Source organism: Vulpes vulpes, chromosome 9 (genome assembly GCF_048418805.1).
Source record: "Vulpes vulpes isolate BD-2025 chromosome 9, VulVul3, whole genome shotgun sequence".
In the NCBI taxonomy this organism is placed as follows: Eukaryota; Metazoa; Chordata; class Mammalia; order Carnivora; family Canidae; genus Vulpes; species Vulpes vulpes.
Window position 1 is genome coordinate 67,476,804 of NC_132788.1, and position 22,708 is coordinate 67,499,511.

General features: G+C 42.9%; 1 protein-coding gene across 1 annotated transcript in view; it reads left to right on the plus strand.

Moving 5' to 3' along the window:
- IL5RA (interleukin 5 receptor subunit alpha) overlaps positions 1-17,559 on the plus strand; it is a 40,532-nt gene extending 22,973 nt beyond the window's left edge. The window contains exons 10-12 of the mRNA XM_072722445.1: positions 6,505-6,601; positions 7,682-7,766; positions 11,261-17,559. Coding sequence (XP_072578546.1) covers positions 6,505-6,601; positions 7,682-7,766; positions 11,261-11,347 — 269 coding nt within the window. The 3' untranslated portion in view covers positions 11,348-17,559. The remainder of the gene's footprint in view (positions 1-6,504; positions 6,602-7,681; positions 7,767-11,260) is intronic.
- Positions 17,560-22,708: the final 5,149 nt, after the last annotated feature.

The window sequence follows — 22,708 nt, forward strand, 5'->3', positions numbered from 1 at the left end:
GGAAAAAAAAAAGCAGGGAAGTTAAAGAAATGCCCAAAATGACAAAGCAAGCCAGGAGGCTGGTTCCCTGCTCTGTCCTTTCCATTGCTCTTTGACATCCCAGGGGTCACACGCCGGCCAGGGGACAGGCAGGAAGATGGGCAGGGGGGCCCGGGCTCGTGAGAGGGTGATGCTCCGCTGGCTTGTGACAAGTTGTCGACAATCTCATTTCAATGCAGACCCTTGCGGGTCAGGACGCTACATGCCTTGTGTCCCCGCCTCCCTGGTGTCTGGTTTGTGGCCTTCCTCTCCCCTCCAGGCCTGAGCTCATTACTCTGCACCCTGAGGATTCTGACAGCACTTGGATTTTAGTCTTGCTTTGACCACTTACGGAAATCTCGGTTGTTCCGTTCGGACCTACTGTATTTAGTTATAATAACTATTATTTTTGGAGCACCTCCTGCATGCTAGCCCCGGCCTGACCACTTCACCAACTCATTCAGTCCTCGTCCCCCTTTCACAAAGCAGGCAAAGGAAGCGGGAGAGGACACCCCACTCAAGTTCGCCCGGGGGGCCAGTAATAGGACCAGGCTGACGGACACCTCTTTGCCACTTTGTTCCTTATTTTGACGCGACGACTGCAGCGGCCTTCGGTGGCGCTGGCTGGAGGTTAACAGGACAGGACAGATTCTGGGCCGTTGGGGAGCACAGGGTAGGAAAGCCTGCAGAGCAGAGAGCAGCAGAAACAGGCCCTCTCCTCCACTTCATCACACCTAGTCCTGGGGCAGGTAAGGCCCAGGCCCCCATCGATCTCTCTGGAGAATCCTGGATGCGCCGGTGCTCTCCATTTCCTCTCCGCATTTCAGTCCAGTTGGGCCCTGTTTCCACAGGTGAACACAGCGCACATTTTGTGTGTCATGCTCTGGGCCCTGGACCACCCTACGTTCTGTCCACTGAGACTGCATTTACTGCCCTCTTTCTCCTCCCTAAACCAGGTAAAAGCCCATGTGACAGCTGCCTCGGAGAGCTCACCCACCTCAAAGAGTTGCTCCTGGCTTTTGCTGGCATTGGGGAGCTGGGACCCAGCTTGGGGTGCCCCTTGTGAACGATGCCACAACCTCTCCTTACAAGGAGAAGAGAGCCACGTGCAGCTTCGGAGGCTGTGCATGCCCATCCTCTCAGTTACCTGGCACACCCTGGTACTGCTTGCCTCCTCCTAGTACCTCCTGGTTCTGTGAACACAGAGAGGGGTGGCTTCATTAGGAGAGTCCCATCAATTTACTAATTAGCTCTTTTCCCTTGAAACCTATTGTGAAGTCTGAAGTCAGATTGAAAATCAATATGGAAGCCCTGAAAGTCACACTTGTATGGACAATATAAGGTGGAACAGCCTCCAAATCAGATTGACCCTCCTAGGAGTTATTGGCCTAGACCCCAAGCTGCCAGGGCTCTGCACCAAGGTGGGGCTGCAGGAGGGAGGCAGATGTAGAATAAGGGACTAAGTTAGGTTTCTCTTCCCTCCCTGATTGCCACCATCCCATCCCAACCCTTCCCATGCAGCCTCCCACATCACAGAACAATGGGATTTTCAGAAGCTGGCTTGTTCTCAACGTAAAATGGTTGAGATGTCAAAAACGATAGCCAAGGTCACCAGAAACAAGACAGCCAAATTCCCAAATGCTCTAAGTTGCCAATGTCAGAAGGGCATCCAGGCACGAGGTGGAGGGTCTGGAGGCTTCTCCTCCTTAGAGGGATAGGCTGTGTGACTTCCTCTTTCTAAAACCTCTCTGCATAACTAAATAGCAGGGCTCTTCAATTTCTTGAAAAGAAACATCTGTGGCTTCCGTTTTCGGGTAGGAAAGGCATTCTCCTTGAATCAAAGATTCAAGTTATCTGGAAATCCTTTTTCTTCAGAAAATCTCCAAGCCCAGAGAACCCAGAATTCAAATTAATGATACATTCAGGGACCTCCCAACTTTTCAGTATTGAAATTTTTATCATTTTGACTCAAATGACATATATACTATCATTGGGTCCTATCCCCACCCCCACCCCACCCCCACCACTTTTTTTTTTTTTTTTTACCTTCAGTGAAATCAGAGTATATGCTAACTTTAATTCACTCATTTATATAACTGACGCAAAACTTTTGCGTTAATAAATAGTAGATAATCCACAAGTAATTTCCATTTGGCAGTGAGTATGTGAAAGCTTTTCCTTGTACTACTTTTACCTGCCTGTTTATGTTTTCTTCATGGTAAAGCTGACCTTGGCTCTGTTCTCCGGGGGTTAGTTTTGTTCTCAGCTGGCGGTAGGGTAGTAGTTCTAAAGCACATTGGGACTGTGCAGAAGCCAGGCCAGGGAAAGGACTAATTTGCCAACTCCCTCCAGGCAGCGACCATGACTTTGCTTCCCACATAGCACCTTGCATGCATCAATAACCATTTTTGATTGAATGAAATAAAATCAGTTGCCTTTGTATTTTGCTAATTCAGTGAAAAGCTTTATTTATCAAAGGGAGAGCCAAAGTGAACAGCTAGAGAGTGGTTTAACCGAAGAGATTTTTGTAATCATGGTCAGAAGTGAACGGTACTATTATCAGCGCTCGACATATCAGGCTACAAGATATTTCACAATTTGAGACACAAAATGGGACCAAGTGTGTAACCTTGATAATATTTACAACATTGCTCTTTCTTTCTCAGGACCCAAACTTTATCTGGTCTGTTAAACCTAGTTACAAACAAGGTAACTTTTTTCTGCTGTCTACCCCTTGCTAAATTTATATTCCATACATGGAATAGGAGTCTGGAGTTTCTGAATGTACTTGTTAAGGTACTTGAATAATGGTTAAGAGCATGCAATGGTGGGTTTCAGAAATGGGGAAATGAAGCAGGAAAATCCCTTATTCAGGACATCAGACTGGGAACTAAAGCTAGATGGCATCTGACTTGATGGCATTAGTTCATCCCAGTTGCTCTTTACACTATCTATGAGCCAGTGCAATAAAAACTAGGTTTAACAGGATCCTCAGTCACAATCCAGACAACTGAGTATTAGTCCTAGAACCTTTCAGTATCTATGGCATTTGGGGAAAAAAAAGTTTCACCTCCTTGAATATCTCGTTTTTGTCATTTTACAAAATGTGACTAAAGCCTCTTTGTAAAATAATAGATATAAAAAAAATAATAGATATAAATACCTAAAACTTCAGGCACCTGGGTGGCTCAGTTGGTTAAGCATCTGACTCCTGATTTTGGCTCAGGTCATGATCTCAGGGTCGTGAGATCGAGCCTCATGTCAGACTCTGTGTTGGGTGTGGAGTCTGCTTAAGACTCTTTCTCCCTCTCCCCTTCCCACCCTGTTCTTGTGCATTTTCTTTAAAAAAATAAAAAGAGGGGTGCCTGAGTGGCTCAGTGGGTTGAGCATCTACCTGAGCATCTGCCCAGCCCCACATTCAGCTCCTTGCTTGATGGGGAGCCTGCTTCTCCCTGCCATTCCCTCTGCCAAATAAAGTCTTAAAAGAAAATTAAAAAACAAAAACATGATCTAAAACTTATTAAAAAATACTGTGGTCGTAGGTTTTTAATAAAATGATCCAGTTCCAAGTGCAGCCTAGAGATCATCAGGATGATAGTTTGCAGTGCAGCCTGCCACCGCAGCTGCGCCCAACAGTGGGGACACCACCGTGAGATGGTGCTTCCTGTAGGAAGTGGCAACCAACCGGGAAGAGGCTCCTCAGGGAAGTGCCCGAGGATAGAGAAAGGCTTAGCTGCCCGAAGGGGAGCTCTTGCCTGGGCAGTTCGGCCTTAGTTTGGGGATGATGGGGCATGGAATGGGGCCACTGCATCGTGTTCAGAGCATTACTTCTCAGCCAGTCCCAGGTGCAGATCCCAGCTGTGCCCTCAGGGAAGGAGTCAGCCCTCCTTTGCTGCAGCTTCTCCATGTGCCAAGCGAGGGTAGAGGTGCCCACCTCGACACAGCATTATGAGAACTACACGAGAACACATAGTAAGCACCTTGCACCATGTCTGATATGTACGAATACTCAGGAAAAAAATGAAAAAAAATGTATACAGAAAATAAGCTGTTACTTCTGATTACTATTTTTTATACCTTCTGACAATTTTCCCAACTTCAGCAACACAAACGACTGCTTTTTGAGGATCAGTTTTATTAAGGTAAGTTCATAGGAAATGACAATGGCCTGCATGGAGTAGCATTAGGAAAGCATCCTCAGTAGCATTAGGAAAGGTGCTGACGTGGCAGAGATCTTAAGGACGGGGTGTTTCAACTTGTGTTTTTGTAGATGAGGGAACGAGGCCCAGAAGGGCGACCTCCGCTGCAAGCTGAGCGTAGACTCCAGATTTCCACACTAGGGAGGAGGCGCGCATGAGACAAAGGCAGCCCTCTCTTACTTTTGTGAGCGGGTATGAATGTGATGATGCCAACTGAGACAGTGGGGAAAGGAGGCAGGGCTGTAGAGAATGGGAAGGAATGGGAAGAACCAGAGTGACTTCCAGGAATCCCAATATGGAAACTTGGAAAAGTGGAGACGATCATGGGGGAGTCAGTGAGAGAAGTTGTTCTGATGCATTGGTTTAGTTTTCAAGGTTGTCAGCTTGGAGGAACATCTAAGTGGGTGTCACCCATGGGCAGTTTCAGATCTAGAAGTGGAGCTGTGTTGTCAGGGCTGGGCCAGGAATAAAGACCAGGGAGAGAAATGTGTGGAATTAAAAGATGCAGCTGCGTTCAACAAGCTTTCCAGTGTTCAAACAACAGACAGTGGTGGAAGAGACCCAAGGGTCCAGAGCTGAGCTGAGAGGGTCAGTTAAAATTGAAAAGGGAAGAAGGAAACAACTCTGAAGAAGGGGATTGTTGGGCAAAAGAGCCAACAACTTGGTTTCAAGGTGGGCGCAACCGTCAGGTGTGAAATTCAGGAAGGAGGCCGGGCAAAATAAAGCTGGAAAAAGAAATCATGTGTCCTTTGGATTCAACTAGGAAGCAGCCGCCAACAAGTAAAAAAGCAGTTTCTGAGGTGAGAAATGAAGCAGCCTGAATCCCCTATTCAAAAAATTAGGCTGGGAAATAAAGTAGGAAGGTATTTGACGATAGTTGGGAGAGATGAGGGAGCAAAGTAATGGCTTATTCAAGGTAAAGGACTCTATGAATATCTGAAAGCAGAGGGAAGAGATGAAGGTGGAGAGATTAAAGCTCTGGGGAAGTAGGAGATAAACCCGAGTAAGAGTTCTCAGGAGACAAAAGAGCAGGAGATCAAGGCAAAGTTGGACTCACTAGCATTAAATCCTCAAGACCTCTGTCCCTCTCCATACATTGAATGTTTTGAGTTTGAAGTATGTTGGGGGAAAAAAATAAAAGAAGTAGTAGTATGTTGGAACTTTCGGAAATCTTAGGATATTTACGAGGACCTGAAAGTTCCACTTACACACTTTTCATTTTATAAAAGAAACAATTAACTGAGGTTTGGGACTGGTTTCCTCTGGTGCAGTGTGAACATCCCCGCCCCCACCCAGCGCAGCTGGCATCAAGTCATTACCTGTGTCATTATTTGCTTAGAGCCTTTCTTGTTTGATGGATCTAAATGGCACATGGGGCAAACCCACATGTGTGCTTTGAACCCAGCTCCCAGAAACCTGTGCAGTGCCAAACATATAATGGGAGTCTGAGAAATATTCGTTAAACTGGTGAATGAAGAATTAGTCAATAGCCTCTCCCACAGAAAGCACACTTGTATCCAGGGAGAGAAGGCAGGATTTGCCTTATTCTCTGGAAGTTAATTAGGCAGCTTAACAAGTGCATTACCTCTTTAAAAACCATGTGGTTAAGGAACTCTGGCTTTTCCTGAAAGCATTTCCAGTACCTTAAAAAAAAAAAAAAATCACACACCCCAAAGATATCATCAAAACTAATAGAGGAATTTGTCCTTGGATGCAGATGAGAAGCAGATTTAACCAGAGAGTAAGGCGGTATGCAACCTATTATTATTTTCTGTGCTGACTCAATGCAATTTGTTTCTACTTTCCTATCTGTGAAATGGGAATAATGCTAAGGGGTATTGAACATAGTTAAGATTGCAAAGTACTTCTAGCAGAATCTGATGCCTTTAGGGTTAACTCTGAGTATTATTCCATAATTTGCTTCCTCTAAAAGTCTCCAACTTTGTACATTATTTTGATTCTAATGCAATTAGGTAACAAAGATGGTTTAACCTTTTATAGCTTTTCCATCTAAAAACCTTACTAGTCACCCAAAGCTAGTAATTGCCAAGATTCAGGAGGCATTATTACATCAAGTGCAATCCATAAATATCTGCTGACTAAATAATGATTTAACATGAACAGTAGCTTCATTTCATCCTCATGAGAAATTTCAGGCTCAGGAAGGCTGAGCTCCTTGCCCAGCCTCACTCAGCATCTGCAACTCAAATCCAAGCTTTCCGATGCCTGCCTCTGGTTAATTCGCATATCCGCAGCTTATTCCAGCTCTGATTTCTTTTTCCATTAGGAAATGATGATCAGAAGCCCTTCACCGAATGGTTTCTTATCGTGCTTATGGCAACCATCTGCTTCATTTTGTTAATTTTCTCCCTCATCTGTAAAATGTAGGTATTTTTTTTTTAATTTGGGGGTTTCCAAGGACATCTGAGTGTTTTTACACTTTTGCTGTCTATCCACTAGGGTAATTCTTATCAGATAGAATTTACAGTGCTTTGGTGTCTTCTGGACAGCCTTTCCAAGATGAGCATGGACCAAATTAAAAAGTGAGAAATATCCTTAGGCAATTACTGGAAACCAGACAGAGCACAATACAGCCCCTCAGTCATTACCACCCGTCTTGAATTTGTTGACAGTGTATTTATTTTCCGTATTTATTTTACCTTCATGTTCTTTTGATTCCTCTACTGCTTTCCCACCCAGTCTTTGGTTGTCTTAGGTGAGCCACTAGCAGGCTGCTTTTTCAGCTTGGGTAAAGGAAGGCAGCGCCCCAGCTACTGAAATCACCCCAGGGCCTCCCACGGTAGGGTCTCCAATCATGAGGAGCCAGCTCTTACCCTCACCCTTTGGTCACCTGGTCGGCTGATTATCCTTTGGTCAAATGCAGATCGTGGAAAGGTCATGCAGACCTGGTGACTAATCCTTGAGCCTACAAAGGGCCCCATAAGAACTTCTCACTCACTTTGGCATTCAGTGAGGCACAAACTGCCAATTAAGAGGCTTACAAACATGTTCTGTCTCCATCCTTTCATAATTTAGACAATTACTTGGGTTTTAAAGAGGTTCATTATTATAAACATTAGGTTCTGTGGAGGGTGGCAGTTCAAAGGAAAGGAACAAGACCGTCAACTCTGTGAGCCAGCATAGTTGGGTACGGGACCGTAGCCGGTTTTGTAGTTAGTGGTGGGATACCAAGCACTTCCAGATCACCCATTTTCACAGATGAGGCCTGAAAACACAGGGCAATGTGAAACAATTACCATTGTGTCTTTCTTGGGTGATTCAGAAGCCACATCATACCCCAACTAGTAATACAATATAGATATTTATAACTCTTGGTCAATAAAGATTCTGAATTTATAGAACAGCAGGTCCTGAGATCAACTAGGTCAACTTGTAGAGTAGATCTTGACAGACAACGAAGGATGTTCTTGCTCATCTGATTCTCTGCTTTACTCTATTTTCAGAGGTCACTTATGGAACAGGTTGTTTCCACCGGTTCCGGCACCAAAAAGCAGTATTAAAGATTTCTTTGTAATCATCAACTCTGAGGTAATATTGAAGGTTCTTATGATGGGTCCTATCTGCTGAGGGTTGGGTCTTCGGGGATCAGTCAAGTTACTGGTTTTCCGTATTCCTAGGCAGAGTGTCTCTCCGGGGGGGGCCAGTGACTTTATGCTGCTTAGTCATTCTGCTCTTTTGCTCGTGTTATGTTATAAATGTTCATTACTGCCTTGGAATATTGGAAAGGTCCTGCTCAGTTATAAGGGTCTTTGCCAGTCAGACTGGAATTTTTTCCATCAGCCATCTACCCATATAACTGATGGGTAAAGGAAAACAGCCCATGAGCCCTGACTTCTTTTTCTAGCAAAGGGGCAGAGATGAGATGGACTAATGTTCTGTTTAGCTCTGATGTTTTTTAAGAACCCATGTTTCTGAACATAGGCTTAACTCAATGCTCACTTACCTATATATGGCTGCCCAATTGGTCTGGCATCATTTTGTGGAAAAAAAAATCATCCTTTCCCCAATGAATTGTCTTGGCATCTTTATTGAAAATCAGTTATCTATGTATGTGTGGGTCTACTTCTGGACTATTATTTGCTTTCATTGATCTGTTTGTCTATCTTTATGCTAATGTGGCCTTGATTACTATAGCTTTATTGCAAACCTGGAGATCAAGTAGTGTAAAGCTTCCAAACATGATTTAAAAAAAAAAAAAAGATTTATTTATTTTAAAGTGAAAGAGCATGAGGAGGAGGTGGAGAGGGAGAGGGAGAATCTCAAGCTCACTCCACTCTGATTGCAGAGCCCTATACAGAGCTCAGTCCTAGGACCTTGAGATCACAGCCTGAGCTAAAACCAAGAATCAGAAGCTTAATTTACTATGCCATCCAGGTGCCCCCAAGTGTGATCTTTTCCCCCAAAAGTTGTTTTGGTTATTTTCGGTGTTGTATTCTGTATTCCCATACAAATTTTAGAGCAACTTTATTTCTACCAAAAAGACTGCTGGGATCTTGGTTAGGATTGTGTTGTATTATAGGTTAATTTGGGGAGTGACATCTTAAAAATGAATCTTCCAATCTGTAAACCTGACATATTATTATACTAAACAAGCAAAAAATATCATGTTTAGGTTTTAATTTTCTCAGCAATATTTTATGATTCTCAGTGTACAGTTATTCTATACTTAGTCAAATCTGCCCTTAAATTGTTTATTTAGATTAGGGGTCAGCAAACTTTCTCTATGAAGAACCAAACAGTAAATACCTAACTGCCAAATGGTTTATCTCAACTATTCAATGCTACTGTTGTTGTGTGAAGGTAGCCATAGACAGTATACAAATGAACAAGCTTGGTTCCAAAATAAAACTTTATTTACAAAAACAGGCAATAAGTCAGATACCACCTACAGGCTGTAGTTTGCAGATCCCTGATGTAGATCAAGCTGTTTTCTTAGCAATTTAGTTTGCTAATAAAGTGATTCAGGAATGGATGAATAAACTGGTGATTATTTGTGGGGGCAGTTAAGGGTCAAACACTCACTGAAATGGATCATTTCAATAAGCTGTGACATTTAGAGTTTTCAGTTTGGGTGTTCGGAATAATTATAGACCATAGTAGTTAGGACACTTGTCAAGCAAAGAATTGAGTCAGACAGAGGAACTACTCCGTCCTTGCCTCCATCCTGTGTTCTCCTTCATCAGGGAACAGGGGGCTTTGCTTTTAACCCACAGCTTTTCTGGAAGAAGAGTGGCCCTCAGTGTGAAACCTTGTTTTGTTTCATGTGAATTTGTGCTGTCTCTTCCTCCTTGCTCCAGAATACTCATCCCTGATAAACTACATTTGATTTAAGCAGCACCCTGAAGTCATTTGTCTTGCCTCTTAATGGAACATCTTAATGCTGGTATCTCATTTCCCTATAGAGCCTCCAAAGATTTTCTTTAATATTCTGAGGTTGGTGAAAGAAACTGGCTTAAGAGCTTATTGTATAAACTTGTGGTTTGTTGTTAATTAAAATCAAGTCATGTGTGCAAAATAACAACGAGGGGTAGACAAGCTGGTTTCAAAATAAGCAAAGGATTAATGTCAGAGCTCAGTGCTGCCAGGCTCCTCTTAGACAACTTACTTGCTTTTCACATTGTTGAGTTTCATGCAAAAAAAGGACAACAGACACAGAGAGCGACAGAGGCAGCAAGCAGAACTCAGAAAATGAAGTATTGCCCGATACTGTCTGACTCGTGGCCTAAATTCTCCACCTGGGAGAATGTGCAAGTGCAGAGCTGAGCACAGTCTGGGACACATGTAGCAGTGCTCCCAGCCCATACCTCCAAAGGGGAAGCCCTTCCAACGCACCCTTGAGGTCTCTGCTAGAAGGATGCTGAGGAGACCCATTATATTACTGGCAATGACGGGTTGGCACCACACTAGAAAGTGGGGTGAGCAGGAAAAGAAACTTTTGACTTTTTTACAACCTGCAGCTCTGAGATTGGTGTGGGCACCCAGAGTCCTGGGATTTGGAGTCTATCTACCATCCCCGAGTTCTCATTAAGCAAGTGTTTGCTTGTGCAGACCCAAGTTAGAAATTGTTCTGTAACATTCAAGAAACATTACTGGCAGGGAGAGATGGGAGGGAAGGCAGACGGGGATTATCAATTAGGCCTTTATCAATTAAAAAAAAAGGCTTTTTGTTTAAAAAGAAAAAGTATCCTGTTTTTTAAATTTGTTAGAGACCACTTTCCAGCTGCTCCTTATTTCTACAATGTAGCCAGAGAGGATTCCTTCCAAAATTAAGTATAAACCATTTAAGTTCTAGTACGTAAGGCAGAGGGCATGTCTGCTGTCACCACATGCTCCATGCACAGCAGTGTCCAGGCAATAGTGGGTATTATAGGTATTAAAAATGTGTTGAATGAGGGGCATCTGGGTGGCTCAGTGGGTTAAATATCCACCTTCAGCTCAGGACATGATCTCAGGGTCCTGGGATCAAGCCCCGAGCGGGGAGCCTGCTTCTCCCTCTCCCTCTGCCCCTCCCCCAGCTCATGCATGCTTGTGTGTGCCCTCAAATAAATAACATCTTTTAAAAAGTGTTGAATGAGTCAACAAGGTACAGAAATATCTCTTGTAGGCAGTTTTTGTCACAAAGTTTCTAATTAATAGCTTTATAATAGCCCAAATTAGACAAACACATCTAGATTTGAGGAGAATCTATCATAAACTCTGAATGGAAAATGATGGAGCTATTCATGACGCAGCCCAAGAATATATAGAGTATTACACGATGTTACACAGAAAGCAACTTATGAAGCTGACTTTCCATTTGCCTTCATTTAACTGAAAAGATAACTTTGTACCTAGGAAACAAGGCTAGAGAGAAACAATGGGTTGTGTTTGGGAGATAAGATTTTGTTTTCTTCCTATTTCCCATATTTTCTTAGTGAACATTTACTATTTTTATAAGGAAAATGCCCTAAAAAATTGTAAAGAAATCCAAAGCACAAAAAGTGTGCTAAAAGACATCTAAGGGAGGATGTTTTGTTTTACAGAAAACTGTTTCCAGTGAAACAGAAATTGAAGTCATAAGTTATGTGGAAGAGCCTGGATTTGAGACCCTGGAAGATTCTGTGTTTTGATTGGCACTGTAACATTCTCAAAAATGAACTCACACTCACATGCCTCAGTGATAAGAAGAACGGGAACTGTTGTTTCTTGGCCAAGAAGAGTTCTGAATTTACTGAAAACTCGGTTTAGCTGCAAGGCAATACTCCCAGACAAATCTCTTAAAAGCATGGATGCCTCATCAAAGACTCCGTACTCACTCAGGGTGATTGATCAATCTGACCATTCTGCTAGGTCTTTTCTCCCCACTCTGCAGGGCACCAACTTCTCACCTGCCAGTCGTGGTGATTTACATTACGTACCTCAAACTTTTGTGCAAGAGACAGTTTTTAAGGCTGATGTCAACTGGCAGAGCTGGTTTTACAGCTGAAGCTGCCAGTGGGAATACTTAACTGAAATATCAGGAAGAAAGCATTTTGTACCAGCCTGGAGTTAATTATGAACTTAGATTCAAGGCTGTCTTTCCTAGAGCAAGTGGGAGCTTTTTTTCTTTTTCTTTCTTTCTTTCTTTCTTTCTTTCTTTTTTTTTTTTTTTTTTTTTTGAGTTCTAGAATACTTTTTCAAGAAGTGTATGGGAGGCAGAAGGTGGAAGAGAGAGAGAAGGCTTATCTTCAGCTCTATAGGTAGGATTTAGGAAGCACGATTTGATGCAAACTCGTTAAAAATATTCAGAGCTGATGTGTCACTCCAGACCAAAGCAGAGAATAGGATTTTGTTTGAGATTATATTCTTGAAGGCAGCCTTGATATTTGGGAATATACTGAAAAAGGCGTTAAGTAGAATTGGGCTGGAAAGGGGATTGCTCAATCAATAATGAACTTTCTGGAGAGATGTTTGCTTACAAATATTTTAGAGCAACTTCTCAGGTGCTGTTCAAGTAGCTCTGGGTCAATCCTAGCCTTTTAGGTTTGGAAGGCATCGTACAAACATCCCAATCTAAACATCCTCCCATATGAGTCTGCATTGAGATTGGAGGCTTCTGTGATGGGGAATGGGCTACTGGTAAACCAAGTACATACAGGTATGTCCAGGGCAGAGCAGAGGTAGGAGGAACAATTAGTACTTGAAAGGACCCCGGCAGTGCTGATGGTACCTGCCCTGGAGTAGGATGCTTAGGACAGGGAGAGGTCATAGTGTTCAGACCCCCCTGTATGATAGCACATACCAGATGCTTTTCAGAGTTGTTTTAGTTAACGGGATTCAATAATGGGACATACTGACTACCAAATACTTCCAGAGGGTGTTCTTTTGGTAACCATCCATTGAGACTAGCGGGGAGTTGGACCCAGAACAATAGAGACAGCAGTATGACACCTACCAGCTATTGCCTGTTTCCAAGTATTATGGGCTGAATGTTTGTGCCCGTCCCCCTCCAATTCATGTTGAAGCTCTACACCCCAGTGTGATGGTCTTAGGTGGTGGGAGGGGGCTTTGAGAGGTGATTAGGTCATGAAGGTGGAGCTCTCATGAATGGAATTAGTGCTCTTTTAAAGGGCCCCCACAGAGTGTTCTTTCCCCCATGTAAGGATATGAAAAGTTGGCATTCTGCAACCAGGAAGAAGGCTCTCCCAAGAACCTGCCATGTGGGCTCCTTGAACTAGGAATTCCAGCCTCCAGAAATGAGAAATACATTCCTGTTGTTTCTAAGTCTTTGTTATAGCAGCCTGAGCAAAGATGCCAAAGGTTAGGATCGATACCATATACTCCACACACATCCACCTCTAATCCTGAGAGACCCACATCATTTCTAGTACTGCCCCATTTTACAGATGCAATCACCAAGAAAACTGCATACTGAAGGTTCAAAGCCCACGCAATCCCAGTGACGTAAAGAGGACTGCTGGAAAAAAGCCGAAGCCTGCTTAGAGGTGGGACCAGGAGAGCATGGCCCATGGAGGTGCTGCATTCACTGGCCAAATGTTTGATTATCTGACTGATCCAGAATCTCTGTGAATGTGCTCAAGAACCTGCATTTTTAACGAACATTCTTAGACATTCTGAAACTTGCCAGTGCATTAGAATCACCTGGAGGCATCATTAAAACAGATTGTTGGGCCCCAACCTCAGTTTCAGATTGAGTAGATCTGGGGTGGGGTCCGAGATGCTGCATTTCTAGTAAGTTTCCAGGTGATGCTGATGCTTGTTTCCCAGCCACACTTCACCAACAGTAGCCCTGGGTGTTTCTGATGAAGACCAAAATTTGAAAACCAGCCATTGAAGGAATAAGTGATGGAAAAATTCTGCCCCAAATTGCCCCTCTTTTGGGCTTACTGCTCCCTGTCTGATCTCTTTCACCAGAACCTGGAAACCTGGGGTCCTGGTCACTGCCTCTGTGAGGAGGCTGGAGGAGAAAGAGAAAGCTGTTGCCAGTTTGGCTGGTTCTTCATTGATGGGTGTGGTGCTCAACATCAGCCATGCCTCCCTCAACCTCAGCGACCAGCCATCACCTACGTACTGAACCAGTACCACCATCTGGATCTTGGTACAAGTCGTTCATGTGGTTCATGAGAGCAACACTGCGTAGACCATGTGATCTCCTCAGTGCATTAGGATTTTCCTTTTCCTCACTGCTCAGCTTGCGAACTTTTGCCCATTTCTTGAAAACCATATCCCACAACACTTTCTCTGCGAAGCCTTCAAAAACGGAGTCTGGTTGATCCAGCCCGTGGGTTTTCATTCTGGACCTTCCGCCCCTCTCTCAGAGCTACTGTATTATAGGATACACCATTCACAGTTTGGATGTCTCCCCAAACTGTATGCCCCAGGAGGATGACCCTCACGTGAAATTCATCTTTTTATCTGCAGTGTCTAGGACCAACGGACGCTCTCAAGCCTCTCTCGACACTGGCACTGTTCCCAGCATGCTGTTGGAACTGAGTGATATTTGGCAGCGATCACCAAGGCCTATAATAATATCATGGAAAGGAAGACGGGTGTCTAATGAGAATATGATTGGAAATAACCAGGACACACATGTGTGCCCGACCATCTGGCTCGTGTGCCCTAGGTCTCTTTTTGCTGAATATATGGCTAAGTTGTGACGTACAAATGCTGGATGAAAGGAGTGAGGCTTTGGATGTGGCATGTTTTGAGTGGTCTGTACAGTTTTTACTAGCCTTGTCGTGACAAATCAAGAGTGTGAACATTCTCCTAACAGTAAATACCCTCGGCAACAAGTTGATGAGACATTGGCACCCACCTCTTCCTGTCTCCCACCAGGACAGGATAGAGGGCCAGCTGTCTCCTAAAAAGCCATCAGTCGCATGCTCAGAACAAACAGTGCTTCTCTAAGACATCCTTTCCAATAAGGATTTTAGTCCAACGTCTTTCTTTGGCAGTTGCAATTCTCCAAGTGCAGCATAGGGAAAGTGCTGGGGAGACTGGAAGGAGAAGTTCAGTGTGCCAACAGCACAACCATCTGAGCCTTATTGAAATGCCTGAAGGCCTCAAGCTATTTATGCAGGCTGGGCAAGACTTCCACATGGGCAAAGAACATCCTGATTAAAAATCCAAACGTTTTCATAGTGAGACTTGTATGTGTCGGGACCATCTGTTGGTGGAATTAATAAACCTTAGGTGCTAATTTGTTAAAGAAAAAGTAGGTGTCTAGAAGCAAGAACGGAAAACTGAAAACAATCCTTGGTGGCACGAGGCAAGGTGCAAAACCTAATTAGAAAAGGACTTGGTGTTAGCCCAAGGATCTTTGTGACAATGACCGTGCAGCTATTCCTGCTTCCACACCCTGCAAATCAAGTTCCAGGATACAAACTTTTGGAAAGCCATTTTTTTTAAGACTATTATGTTGAACAGAAGATAATCTTTTGTGCCAGCATCCCCTCTGTTTTAGGTAATACATGTGAGTGTAAATTCACTTCAAAATGAGAACTATTTAACACAGATGACAGTGAATTGTCTAAGTACACAAATCGAACGGGAGTACATCCCCCCCCCCCCCCCCCAATATCTCATTCTTTGTCCTCGACATTGCCTTTATCATCTCTCAGCTTGGATCATTATTACTCAACTAAAAGCCTGGCCTCCACTATTGCTTTTCTTGGAAGGATCTACATAAAAGGCATATCTGTTTATATCACCCCCATCCAAGGCCCTCAGGTAACTATCACCTTCATGTTGAAGCTCCTCTCAGGGGCACCTGGGTGGCTCAGCGGTTGAGCCTCTGCCTTCAGCTCAGGGCATGATCCTGGAGTCCCGGGATCAATTCCCACATCGGGATCCCTGAATGGAGCCTGCTTCTCCCTCTCTGTCTCTTTCTCTGTGTCTCTCATGAATAAATAAATAAAATCTTAACCCCCCCCCAAAAACCAAAAAAACTCCTTTCAACGCTAAGTCCCCTGGGATGCAGCTGCTCCGTAGCTCCTGGGCCACCTCCCCCAGGAGTGCCCCTGCATGATGAACACCATGCTCTCTCATCCCTCCATGCCACTGCATAAGCTTCCTCCTGTGGAAACAGCCTTTTTTTATCTTTTTCTTCATCAGTTGACAGTTACCTTCTAAATTTCAATCCTTTGCCGCCAGGAAATCTGTGTTCCCCAGGTGACCTCTGTTTGATTCTATGTTATCACTTACTATATTATTTAAATTTTTTTTTTATTTTTTAAAGCTTTATTTATTTATTCATTCAGAGAGAGCAAGAGAGAGGCAGAGACACAGGCAGAGGGACAAGCAGGCTCCATGCAGGAATCCTGACGTGGGACTCGATCCCGGGTCTTCAGGATCACACCCCGGGCTGCAGGCAGCGCTAAAACGCTGCGCCACCGGGGCTGCCCTAAAATTTTTAAGTATCATTTAAAGTGGAGACAAGCTGAGGTCAAGAACAATATCCTGGCTGTAGAGTTAACCAGTGAGTTGGAGCTGGCTAAATTCAGCTGGACAATGAAAAACAAAGTGAAATTTCTCAAAAGTGTACCAGAATAGAAAACTGTATACTCAGGTTAGTTCTAAAGAACTCCAACGGGTAGACTCATTTATTGATGCTGTACAGCGACAGCCAGAAATGACACCATCACCAAAGCTTAATAATGAACAAGAACTCACAGTTGGTGCGGCTTATTCTAGAAACGCCTCTCTGTACCTCACCAGCCAGCCATCGGTCTCTGTGGAGCTCCTGCTGAACCCCCGTGAGCTGGTACTACCCATCTGGCTTTCGATAAATGGGCGGCAGGTGGAACAAAATTAGCCCACGTGGCCCATGTGTGTTATTTTAAAGTTCTAGTGGGCTTTTTTCACCAAGACGGTGTGTTACCAGATTAGTTTCAATCATTAAAACTAAAAGCAAAGCTCTGTCCCTGCCAGGTGATAAAATGAAAGAAGAGGTAAACCTGGGAAGGGGAGTGGGGAATCGCAGGAAAGAAATCAACAATAAAGTTCTAGTGTTATAGGTCAAAAGTCAGCAAGTTTCTTCTTAAATATCTAGATAGTAAATATTTTCAGCTGGGAGAGCCATCTGTTCTCTGCAGCAACCACTCAGCTCTGCCGTTATAGCACAAAAGCAGCCACAGACAGTATATAAATGAGAGTGGCTGTGTTCCAATAAATCTTTATTTACAAAAACCAGGCAATGAGCCAGGTTTGGACTGTGGGCCAATATTTATCTGTACATAGCTTAATGGATCCAAAATGTTATATATGAGTGTGCTGTTTCCTTTTTTCCTCTTCTTTTTAAGCAAAGCAACCAATTAGAGAAATATGTTTAATCAATTAAAACCATTTTTGGGGGGGTACCTGGGTGGTGCAGTCGGTTGAGTGTTCAACTCTTGGTTTTGGCTCAGGTCATGATCTCAGGATTGTAAGATCAAGCCTTGTGTTGGGCTCTGTGCTCAGCATGGAGTCGGCTTTAGATTCTCTATTCCTCTCTCTCTGCCCCTCCCTGCCACTTTCTCTCTCAAATATTAAATCTTTTTTTTTTTTTTAATCATTCTATGGGGCAGGAAGGTGGTGGTAAAAAAATTTGTTGTGTTTGACTGAACTTAACCTTGTTACAAGTTGGTTTTGAAAAAAAAAATGCGTTCAGAATTCTGTTCACACTTAAATGTTCACATTTTATACCAGTTTCAAATGAATGTGTGTTTCTGTCACCTTCAGTGAACCCTGAAGAGGGAAGCCTTAATCTGATGTCTGTTTTTTCAGTGCCTAGCACAGTGTTCAACACATAGAAAGTGGTCGACATCTTAATTGTTGACAAATAAAAGATGAATGACTGGGCCAATTTAACCTCTCAGTTATTTGGTCTCAGATGTTTGGTTCTAAAGAGTGATAAATGGTACATCAAACACATAAATTTTTTTCAACTAGTTCTGTTATAGTTATGTTCTGGGCGACAAGGCCATTTTTATAACCCTTCAAAACACTTCTGGAATCCCGCTCCACACCTCAGAGCCATGGATTTTTAGAGATTTGATAACGCATCAGCAAAATCCTGGAATTTTGCATGACAAAATAATTATCTCAATGAGGATGAATCCTCCCTGCATAAGGTTGCCAGACTTAGCAAATAAAAATAGATGAAGCCCTGTTAAATCTGAATTTCAGATAAATTTCGCATGGGACATAACTTACACTACAAATTTACTGATTTTCATTCTGAAATCCAAGTTTAACTTGGACTTCCGTATTTTATCTGGTGACTTGGATCTTGCAGGACAGCCTGTGTTGAAAAACAACTCTGGGGCAGCCCCGGTGGCTCAGCAGTTTAGCGCCTCCTTCAGCCCGGGGCGTGATCCTGGACACCTGGGATGGAGTCCCATGTTGGGCTCCCTGCATGGAGCCTGCTTGTGTCTCTGCCCGTGTCTCTCGTGAATAAATAAATAAAATCTTAAAAAAAAGAAACACAGCTCTGAGAATGTTTGGAGTCCAGTATAAGAAGCAAAAAACACTGCTTGCATTAAAAAAAAAATAGCCAAGCTGGCTGCTTTGGAGCAGAGAAATCACCACACTTGAGCTTGCATATGATGATTCTCTGCAGGAATCCCATACCTGGGATCTTGGCTTAAACTCCCAGTCACTTTTTAACAGCCGTTGTACAACTTCCCGGAAAGCTTGCCACCTTATTCCCTTCTTGTTGCTTATGGGAACCAAGGTCTGTCTATGCTCCCACCTTCCTATCTATCTATCTATCTACTTATCTACCTAACTAGATAGCTAACATTTGGACCTGGACTTGCCAGAGTCAACCTAACAGCATCTCATTGCTGTTATCCCTTGTCAGCTGTGTGACCTGGGACACACCTCTCAACCTCTAAGTCTTGGTTCCTCTTGTGTCCAATATGAATAATCAATAGTAATGAAACCACCAGGTTCATTTGCAGAGACAGGCATGTACCAGAAGCACAATCAATGTCAGCTATTATCCTCATTGTATTTTTCCATAGTGACAAAGTGCCAGTACTGGTCCCTTGGCTTCCCTACCCACTGTAGGACTCCAAGTCAGGTGACTTCACACTGGCCTGGGGGGGTGGGGTTCATTTCCTTCATTCTGTGGCCCTCGTGGGGTGGCTCTGCCACCATACTCCCCTGCCCTAAAACAGTGCCTGGTGTGCAGAGGGGGGCCACGAGTTCCTTCCTCAATGACCGGCCAGAACCCACTTCAGGGACCTGCTCCCCCTCCAAATGGCTGTGCCCTGAGTCTGCTCATCATTCACAACTTTGTCACTTCCCATATCTCAGCCTCACCATTCCCCTCCTACCCACCCAGCATGCTGACTGCTTTCCAGTTATACTTAAGATACTCTCCTTATTCCAGCTTGTTCTTTCTCTTGGTAAAAACTTATTTCTAGGTGTTGAAATGCACTGAATTAAGAGTTCTAAATTGTAGTCCTGACTTTCTAATCACTTTCTATATTGATTTGGGCTTGCAGTACCATCTCCTTACCTCTACTTCCTAAATGAAAAAGAAAGAAACCCAGCATCTCCTTCACATCTTAGTGTGAAGAGCACTTTGAAGATTATAAAAACAATTTAAGCTATTATTCTTTATTAGTTAAAATCCTAAGATACATATTTCATGCTATAATTTGTGCGGTTCATAACAATTGGTAAGAAAATGTAGCAAAAGACCCATTTACAGCTATTGGGACTATCACGTTGTTACCTGAACCTTGCAGATTCCAAGCATTCAGATCTAGTATATGGCTGACCTTTTTAAAAAACAAAACAAAACAACAACAACAAAAAACCCCCAACTTTCCCTCAGTGTGGTCTGTGTTACTGACCATAATTGTTGGTGATAAAGGGTAGAGGATGAGTTTGTTTAAATTGTGAGCTCTCTTGAGTATTGCAGTTTACACTTGAGTCGTGGAACTGGAACATTTAATCTGCATGGGCCATTTAGCATGAGGGGCAATGTGCCTCCTTTTGGACTGACATATGATAATCACACCCTGGCAGGAGGGGAGGGGCTGAGCAAATCACATGAAGTGGCGCCAGAGACTCTTGTTAGCGTCAGCGATGGGGGAGGATACAGGCTTGGTGCTTGGGAAGTACAGTCAAGAATCACAAGTAGAATCTAACCCTAAGATGAGCTCTGTCTACTGGGAAGAAGGCACGGACACATTTAAATACCAGGTAATGGAATAATAGACACGTGGGAGTATTGATGAGGCACGCTGAAAGTCAGATGAAAGAGAAGTCAGTACCAGATGGGGAAACTGAGGAAGGCCTTGGGAAAAGCTGGCATCTGAGTAAGGACCCCACTGCCTAACTTCTTTTATAAATATTATTAGATATTTTTATTTTATTGTGTTACCTAAATATTTATATTAAGACATGAAAATATTTAAAAAGTGATAATGGACACGTGTGTTGAGTTCAACTCATTCTGGCTATGGGAAGCATCCACATTTTTTGTCTTATTTTTGTGACTATCTCAGTCACTTGAGAAAAAGAAAAATAAATGATCTATAAAATAGTTGCTAATGTTTAGAGAGCTGTGCATTTAGAACTTTACAAACTTTATCCTATATAATAAGTAGAAATTGTCAGGATGCATTCCAGGTGGTCAGATTCCAGAATCCATGTTCTTAGACACTGTATTAAGCTGCCTGTGTAAGGTCCAGGTTCTTTCATTTCAGATGGAGTAATTTTGGGTGTGCCTAGAGATGGACTATAAGTTTACCATTGTAAAAGGCTTGATCCTCACTGTGGTTGGCTAGAGGATTGTTAATTGTAACAACAGGAAAATACAGTCAATTCTTGATTACCTGTGTTAACAGAGGAGAATAGTGGCATAGATAATCCAGTAGTGTATAAAAATCACCTGATGGTGATTACATCAAATTACTTAAATACATGACATTTAAGTAGGTAATTATGTACTATTTATGTACTTTTTATAATTCAACACTCAACATTCAACGTTCTTTGCGCACACTTTGCAGAAAGGTAAGGGTGGCGGAGAAACTGAGAAAAGGTTAATCAGGATTGAATATTGCTTCCTGGATGTAAATAACCAAAAATGATGGTAGGAATAACTCAGTCACTCTATCTTCAGATAAAAAGCTGATGGCAGTTTCCATCTCAGAAGCTGGAGGAATTCTGAGCTCATCTGAGATGAAATTTATCATTCATGTCTTCTGCCTCCATGCAAAGATGCTGTTTTGTACATAGGGTGTTTGAGCTCTGTAAAAACTCTGAACACTGAGGGAATCCAGTTGTCTGGCAAAACAGAATTTCCTTTTAAACAGTTAAATCACAGGTGGACCAGGTGGATTACATACACAAAAAGAAGGCAAGAGTAAATACTTGAAAATGTTATATACCCAAAGCAAATAGGCCCCTTCCTAGTACTCTTGGTTCAGAATCACTGTCCCAAGTAGTAATATATTACATCTGAGTTTATTATTTGGGATAGCTAAGCATAATAAGTGTGTTGCTTAGATCTTCCTAGTATCTATTATCCCATCTCATGGAAACATCATCTCAAGTTTTCTTTAATAAGCTATCTCTTTGCTCTGAGTGCAGGTTTGGCATGATCAAGGATAATGGGGGCAGAGTAGTATCAAAATCATAAACAAAGGTGATTCATTTCCAAAAAAGCACTTGGAATTGAGTTTCCAAAGTTCCTGCAGTCTGGATTCTTAGGGTAGACTGGTTCTTACTCTCACCAAGACTTATCCTTCATTTCCTCAGCTCATGTGATCTAATCTGTGTCATTCCTTTTTGTTTGCTAAATTTAGCCAGAGTTGTTTTCTGTTGCTTGCAACCAGTGAACCCAACCAGCAAACCACCACGGAAGCCAACAAATCAGACATGTGGGTGAAGGTACCTAAGGTGCACTTTCTAAAATACCTTCAGCCCAGTTAGACTCAGCTAATCCGGATCCTCACTTATCAGATGATGAAGCAGAGAGATAAAAGGGAATTTTCAAAGCATAAAGTTTGAAGCCAGCCTTCTAATGCTTTCCACCACCTAAAAAAAGCAGTGACACATACAGTCTTCTCTGGTTGGGTCATTGTGGCACATAGGCGGGCAACTGATGCAAAATGCTACTTCAAAGACCCCTTCAATTAATTAATCAATGATTATTTATTGCAAGGCACTGTGCTAGGCACTATGGAGGGTACATGGAAGATAAGACCAAAATCCCTGCCCTCAAGGAGCTTACAATCTAGTTGGGAAGACAAGGCATAAGTACAAATAAAATTAAGTAACAATACAGGAGTTAAGTTAAAATGCAAGATAACAGTACAAGAGATTTCCAAAAGTAGTACCTGGTTAATTACTAAATGAATCGTAATGACAGGCTTGCAGCTAATTCAGAGGAAGAACATCCTAAAGGGCTGAAGTGTGGGAAGACTTCACAGACAGCTGGCGCTGGAGCTATCCTAGGACAGTCAGGAACTGGGTGACAAAGAAGAGTTGGGGGGGGGGGGGCATGGCAGGAAGGGTCAGCCAGACGCTCAAAAGGCACAGAGGTGAGATCAAAAGCAAGCAGTGTTTAGGGGCCAGTCAGGGCTCAGAGTAGCTGGGTACAAAGTTAGGTTGTTATTAGATTAAGAAGGGCCTTAAATGATCAAGTTTAGATTTTATCCTTTTAGCAATGGGGTTGAGGAAATCTTAAAACAACAGATGCAGCCTTAGGTTAAACATACAAAAGACTTAGCTAATCAAGAGGGATTATTAAAGGTTTGATCTTCAGGATATTTATTGGTGGATTTTGACCCTCTGTGCTTCCAAAGAGGATTTGAAATGGTGTCTTCAGGGTTGTCAATTCCAAAGGAATAGCTCTGGGTCATCTAGCTTTGGATCATGGCCAGAGACTTTTGAGACCCTCTATCATCTCAAATTATAACGAGCACAAGGGTGAGCTAACAAATCCCCTGATAGGCAGGCAGGAAAAATGCTCCCAAAAGACAAGTATC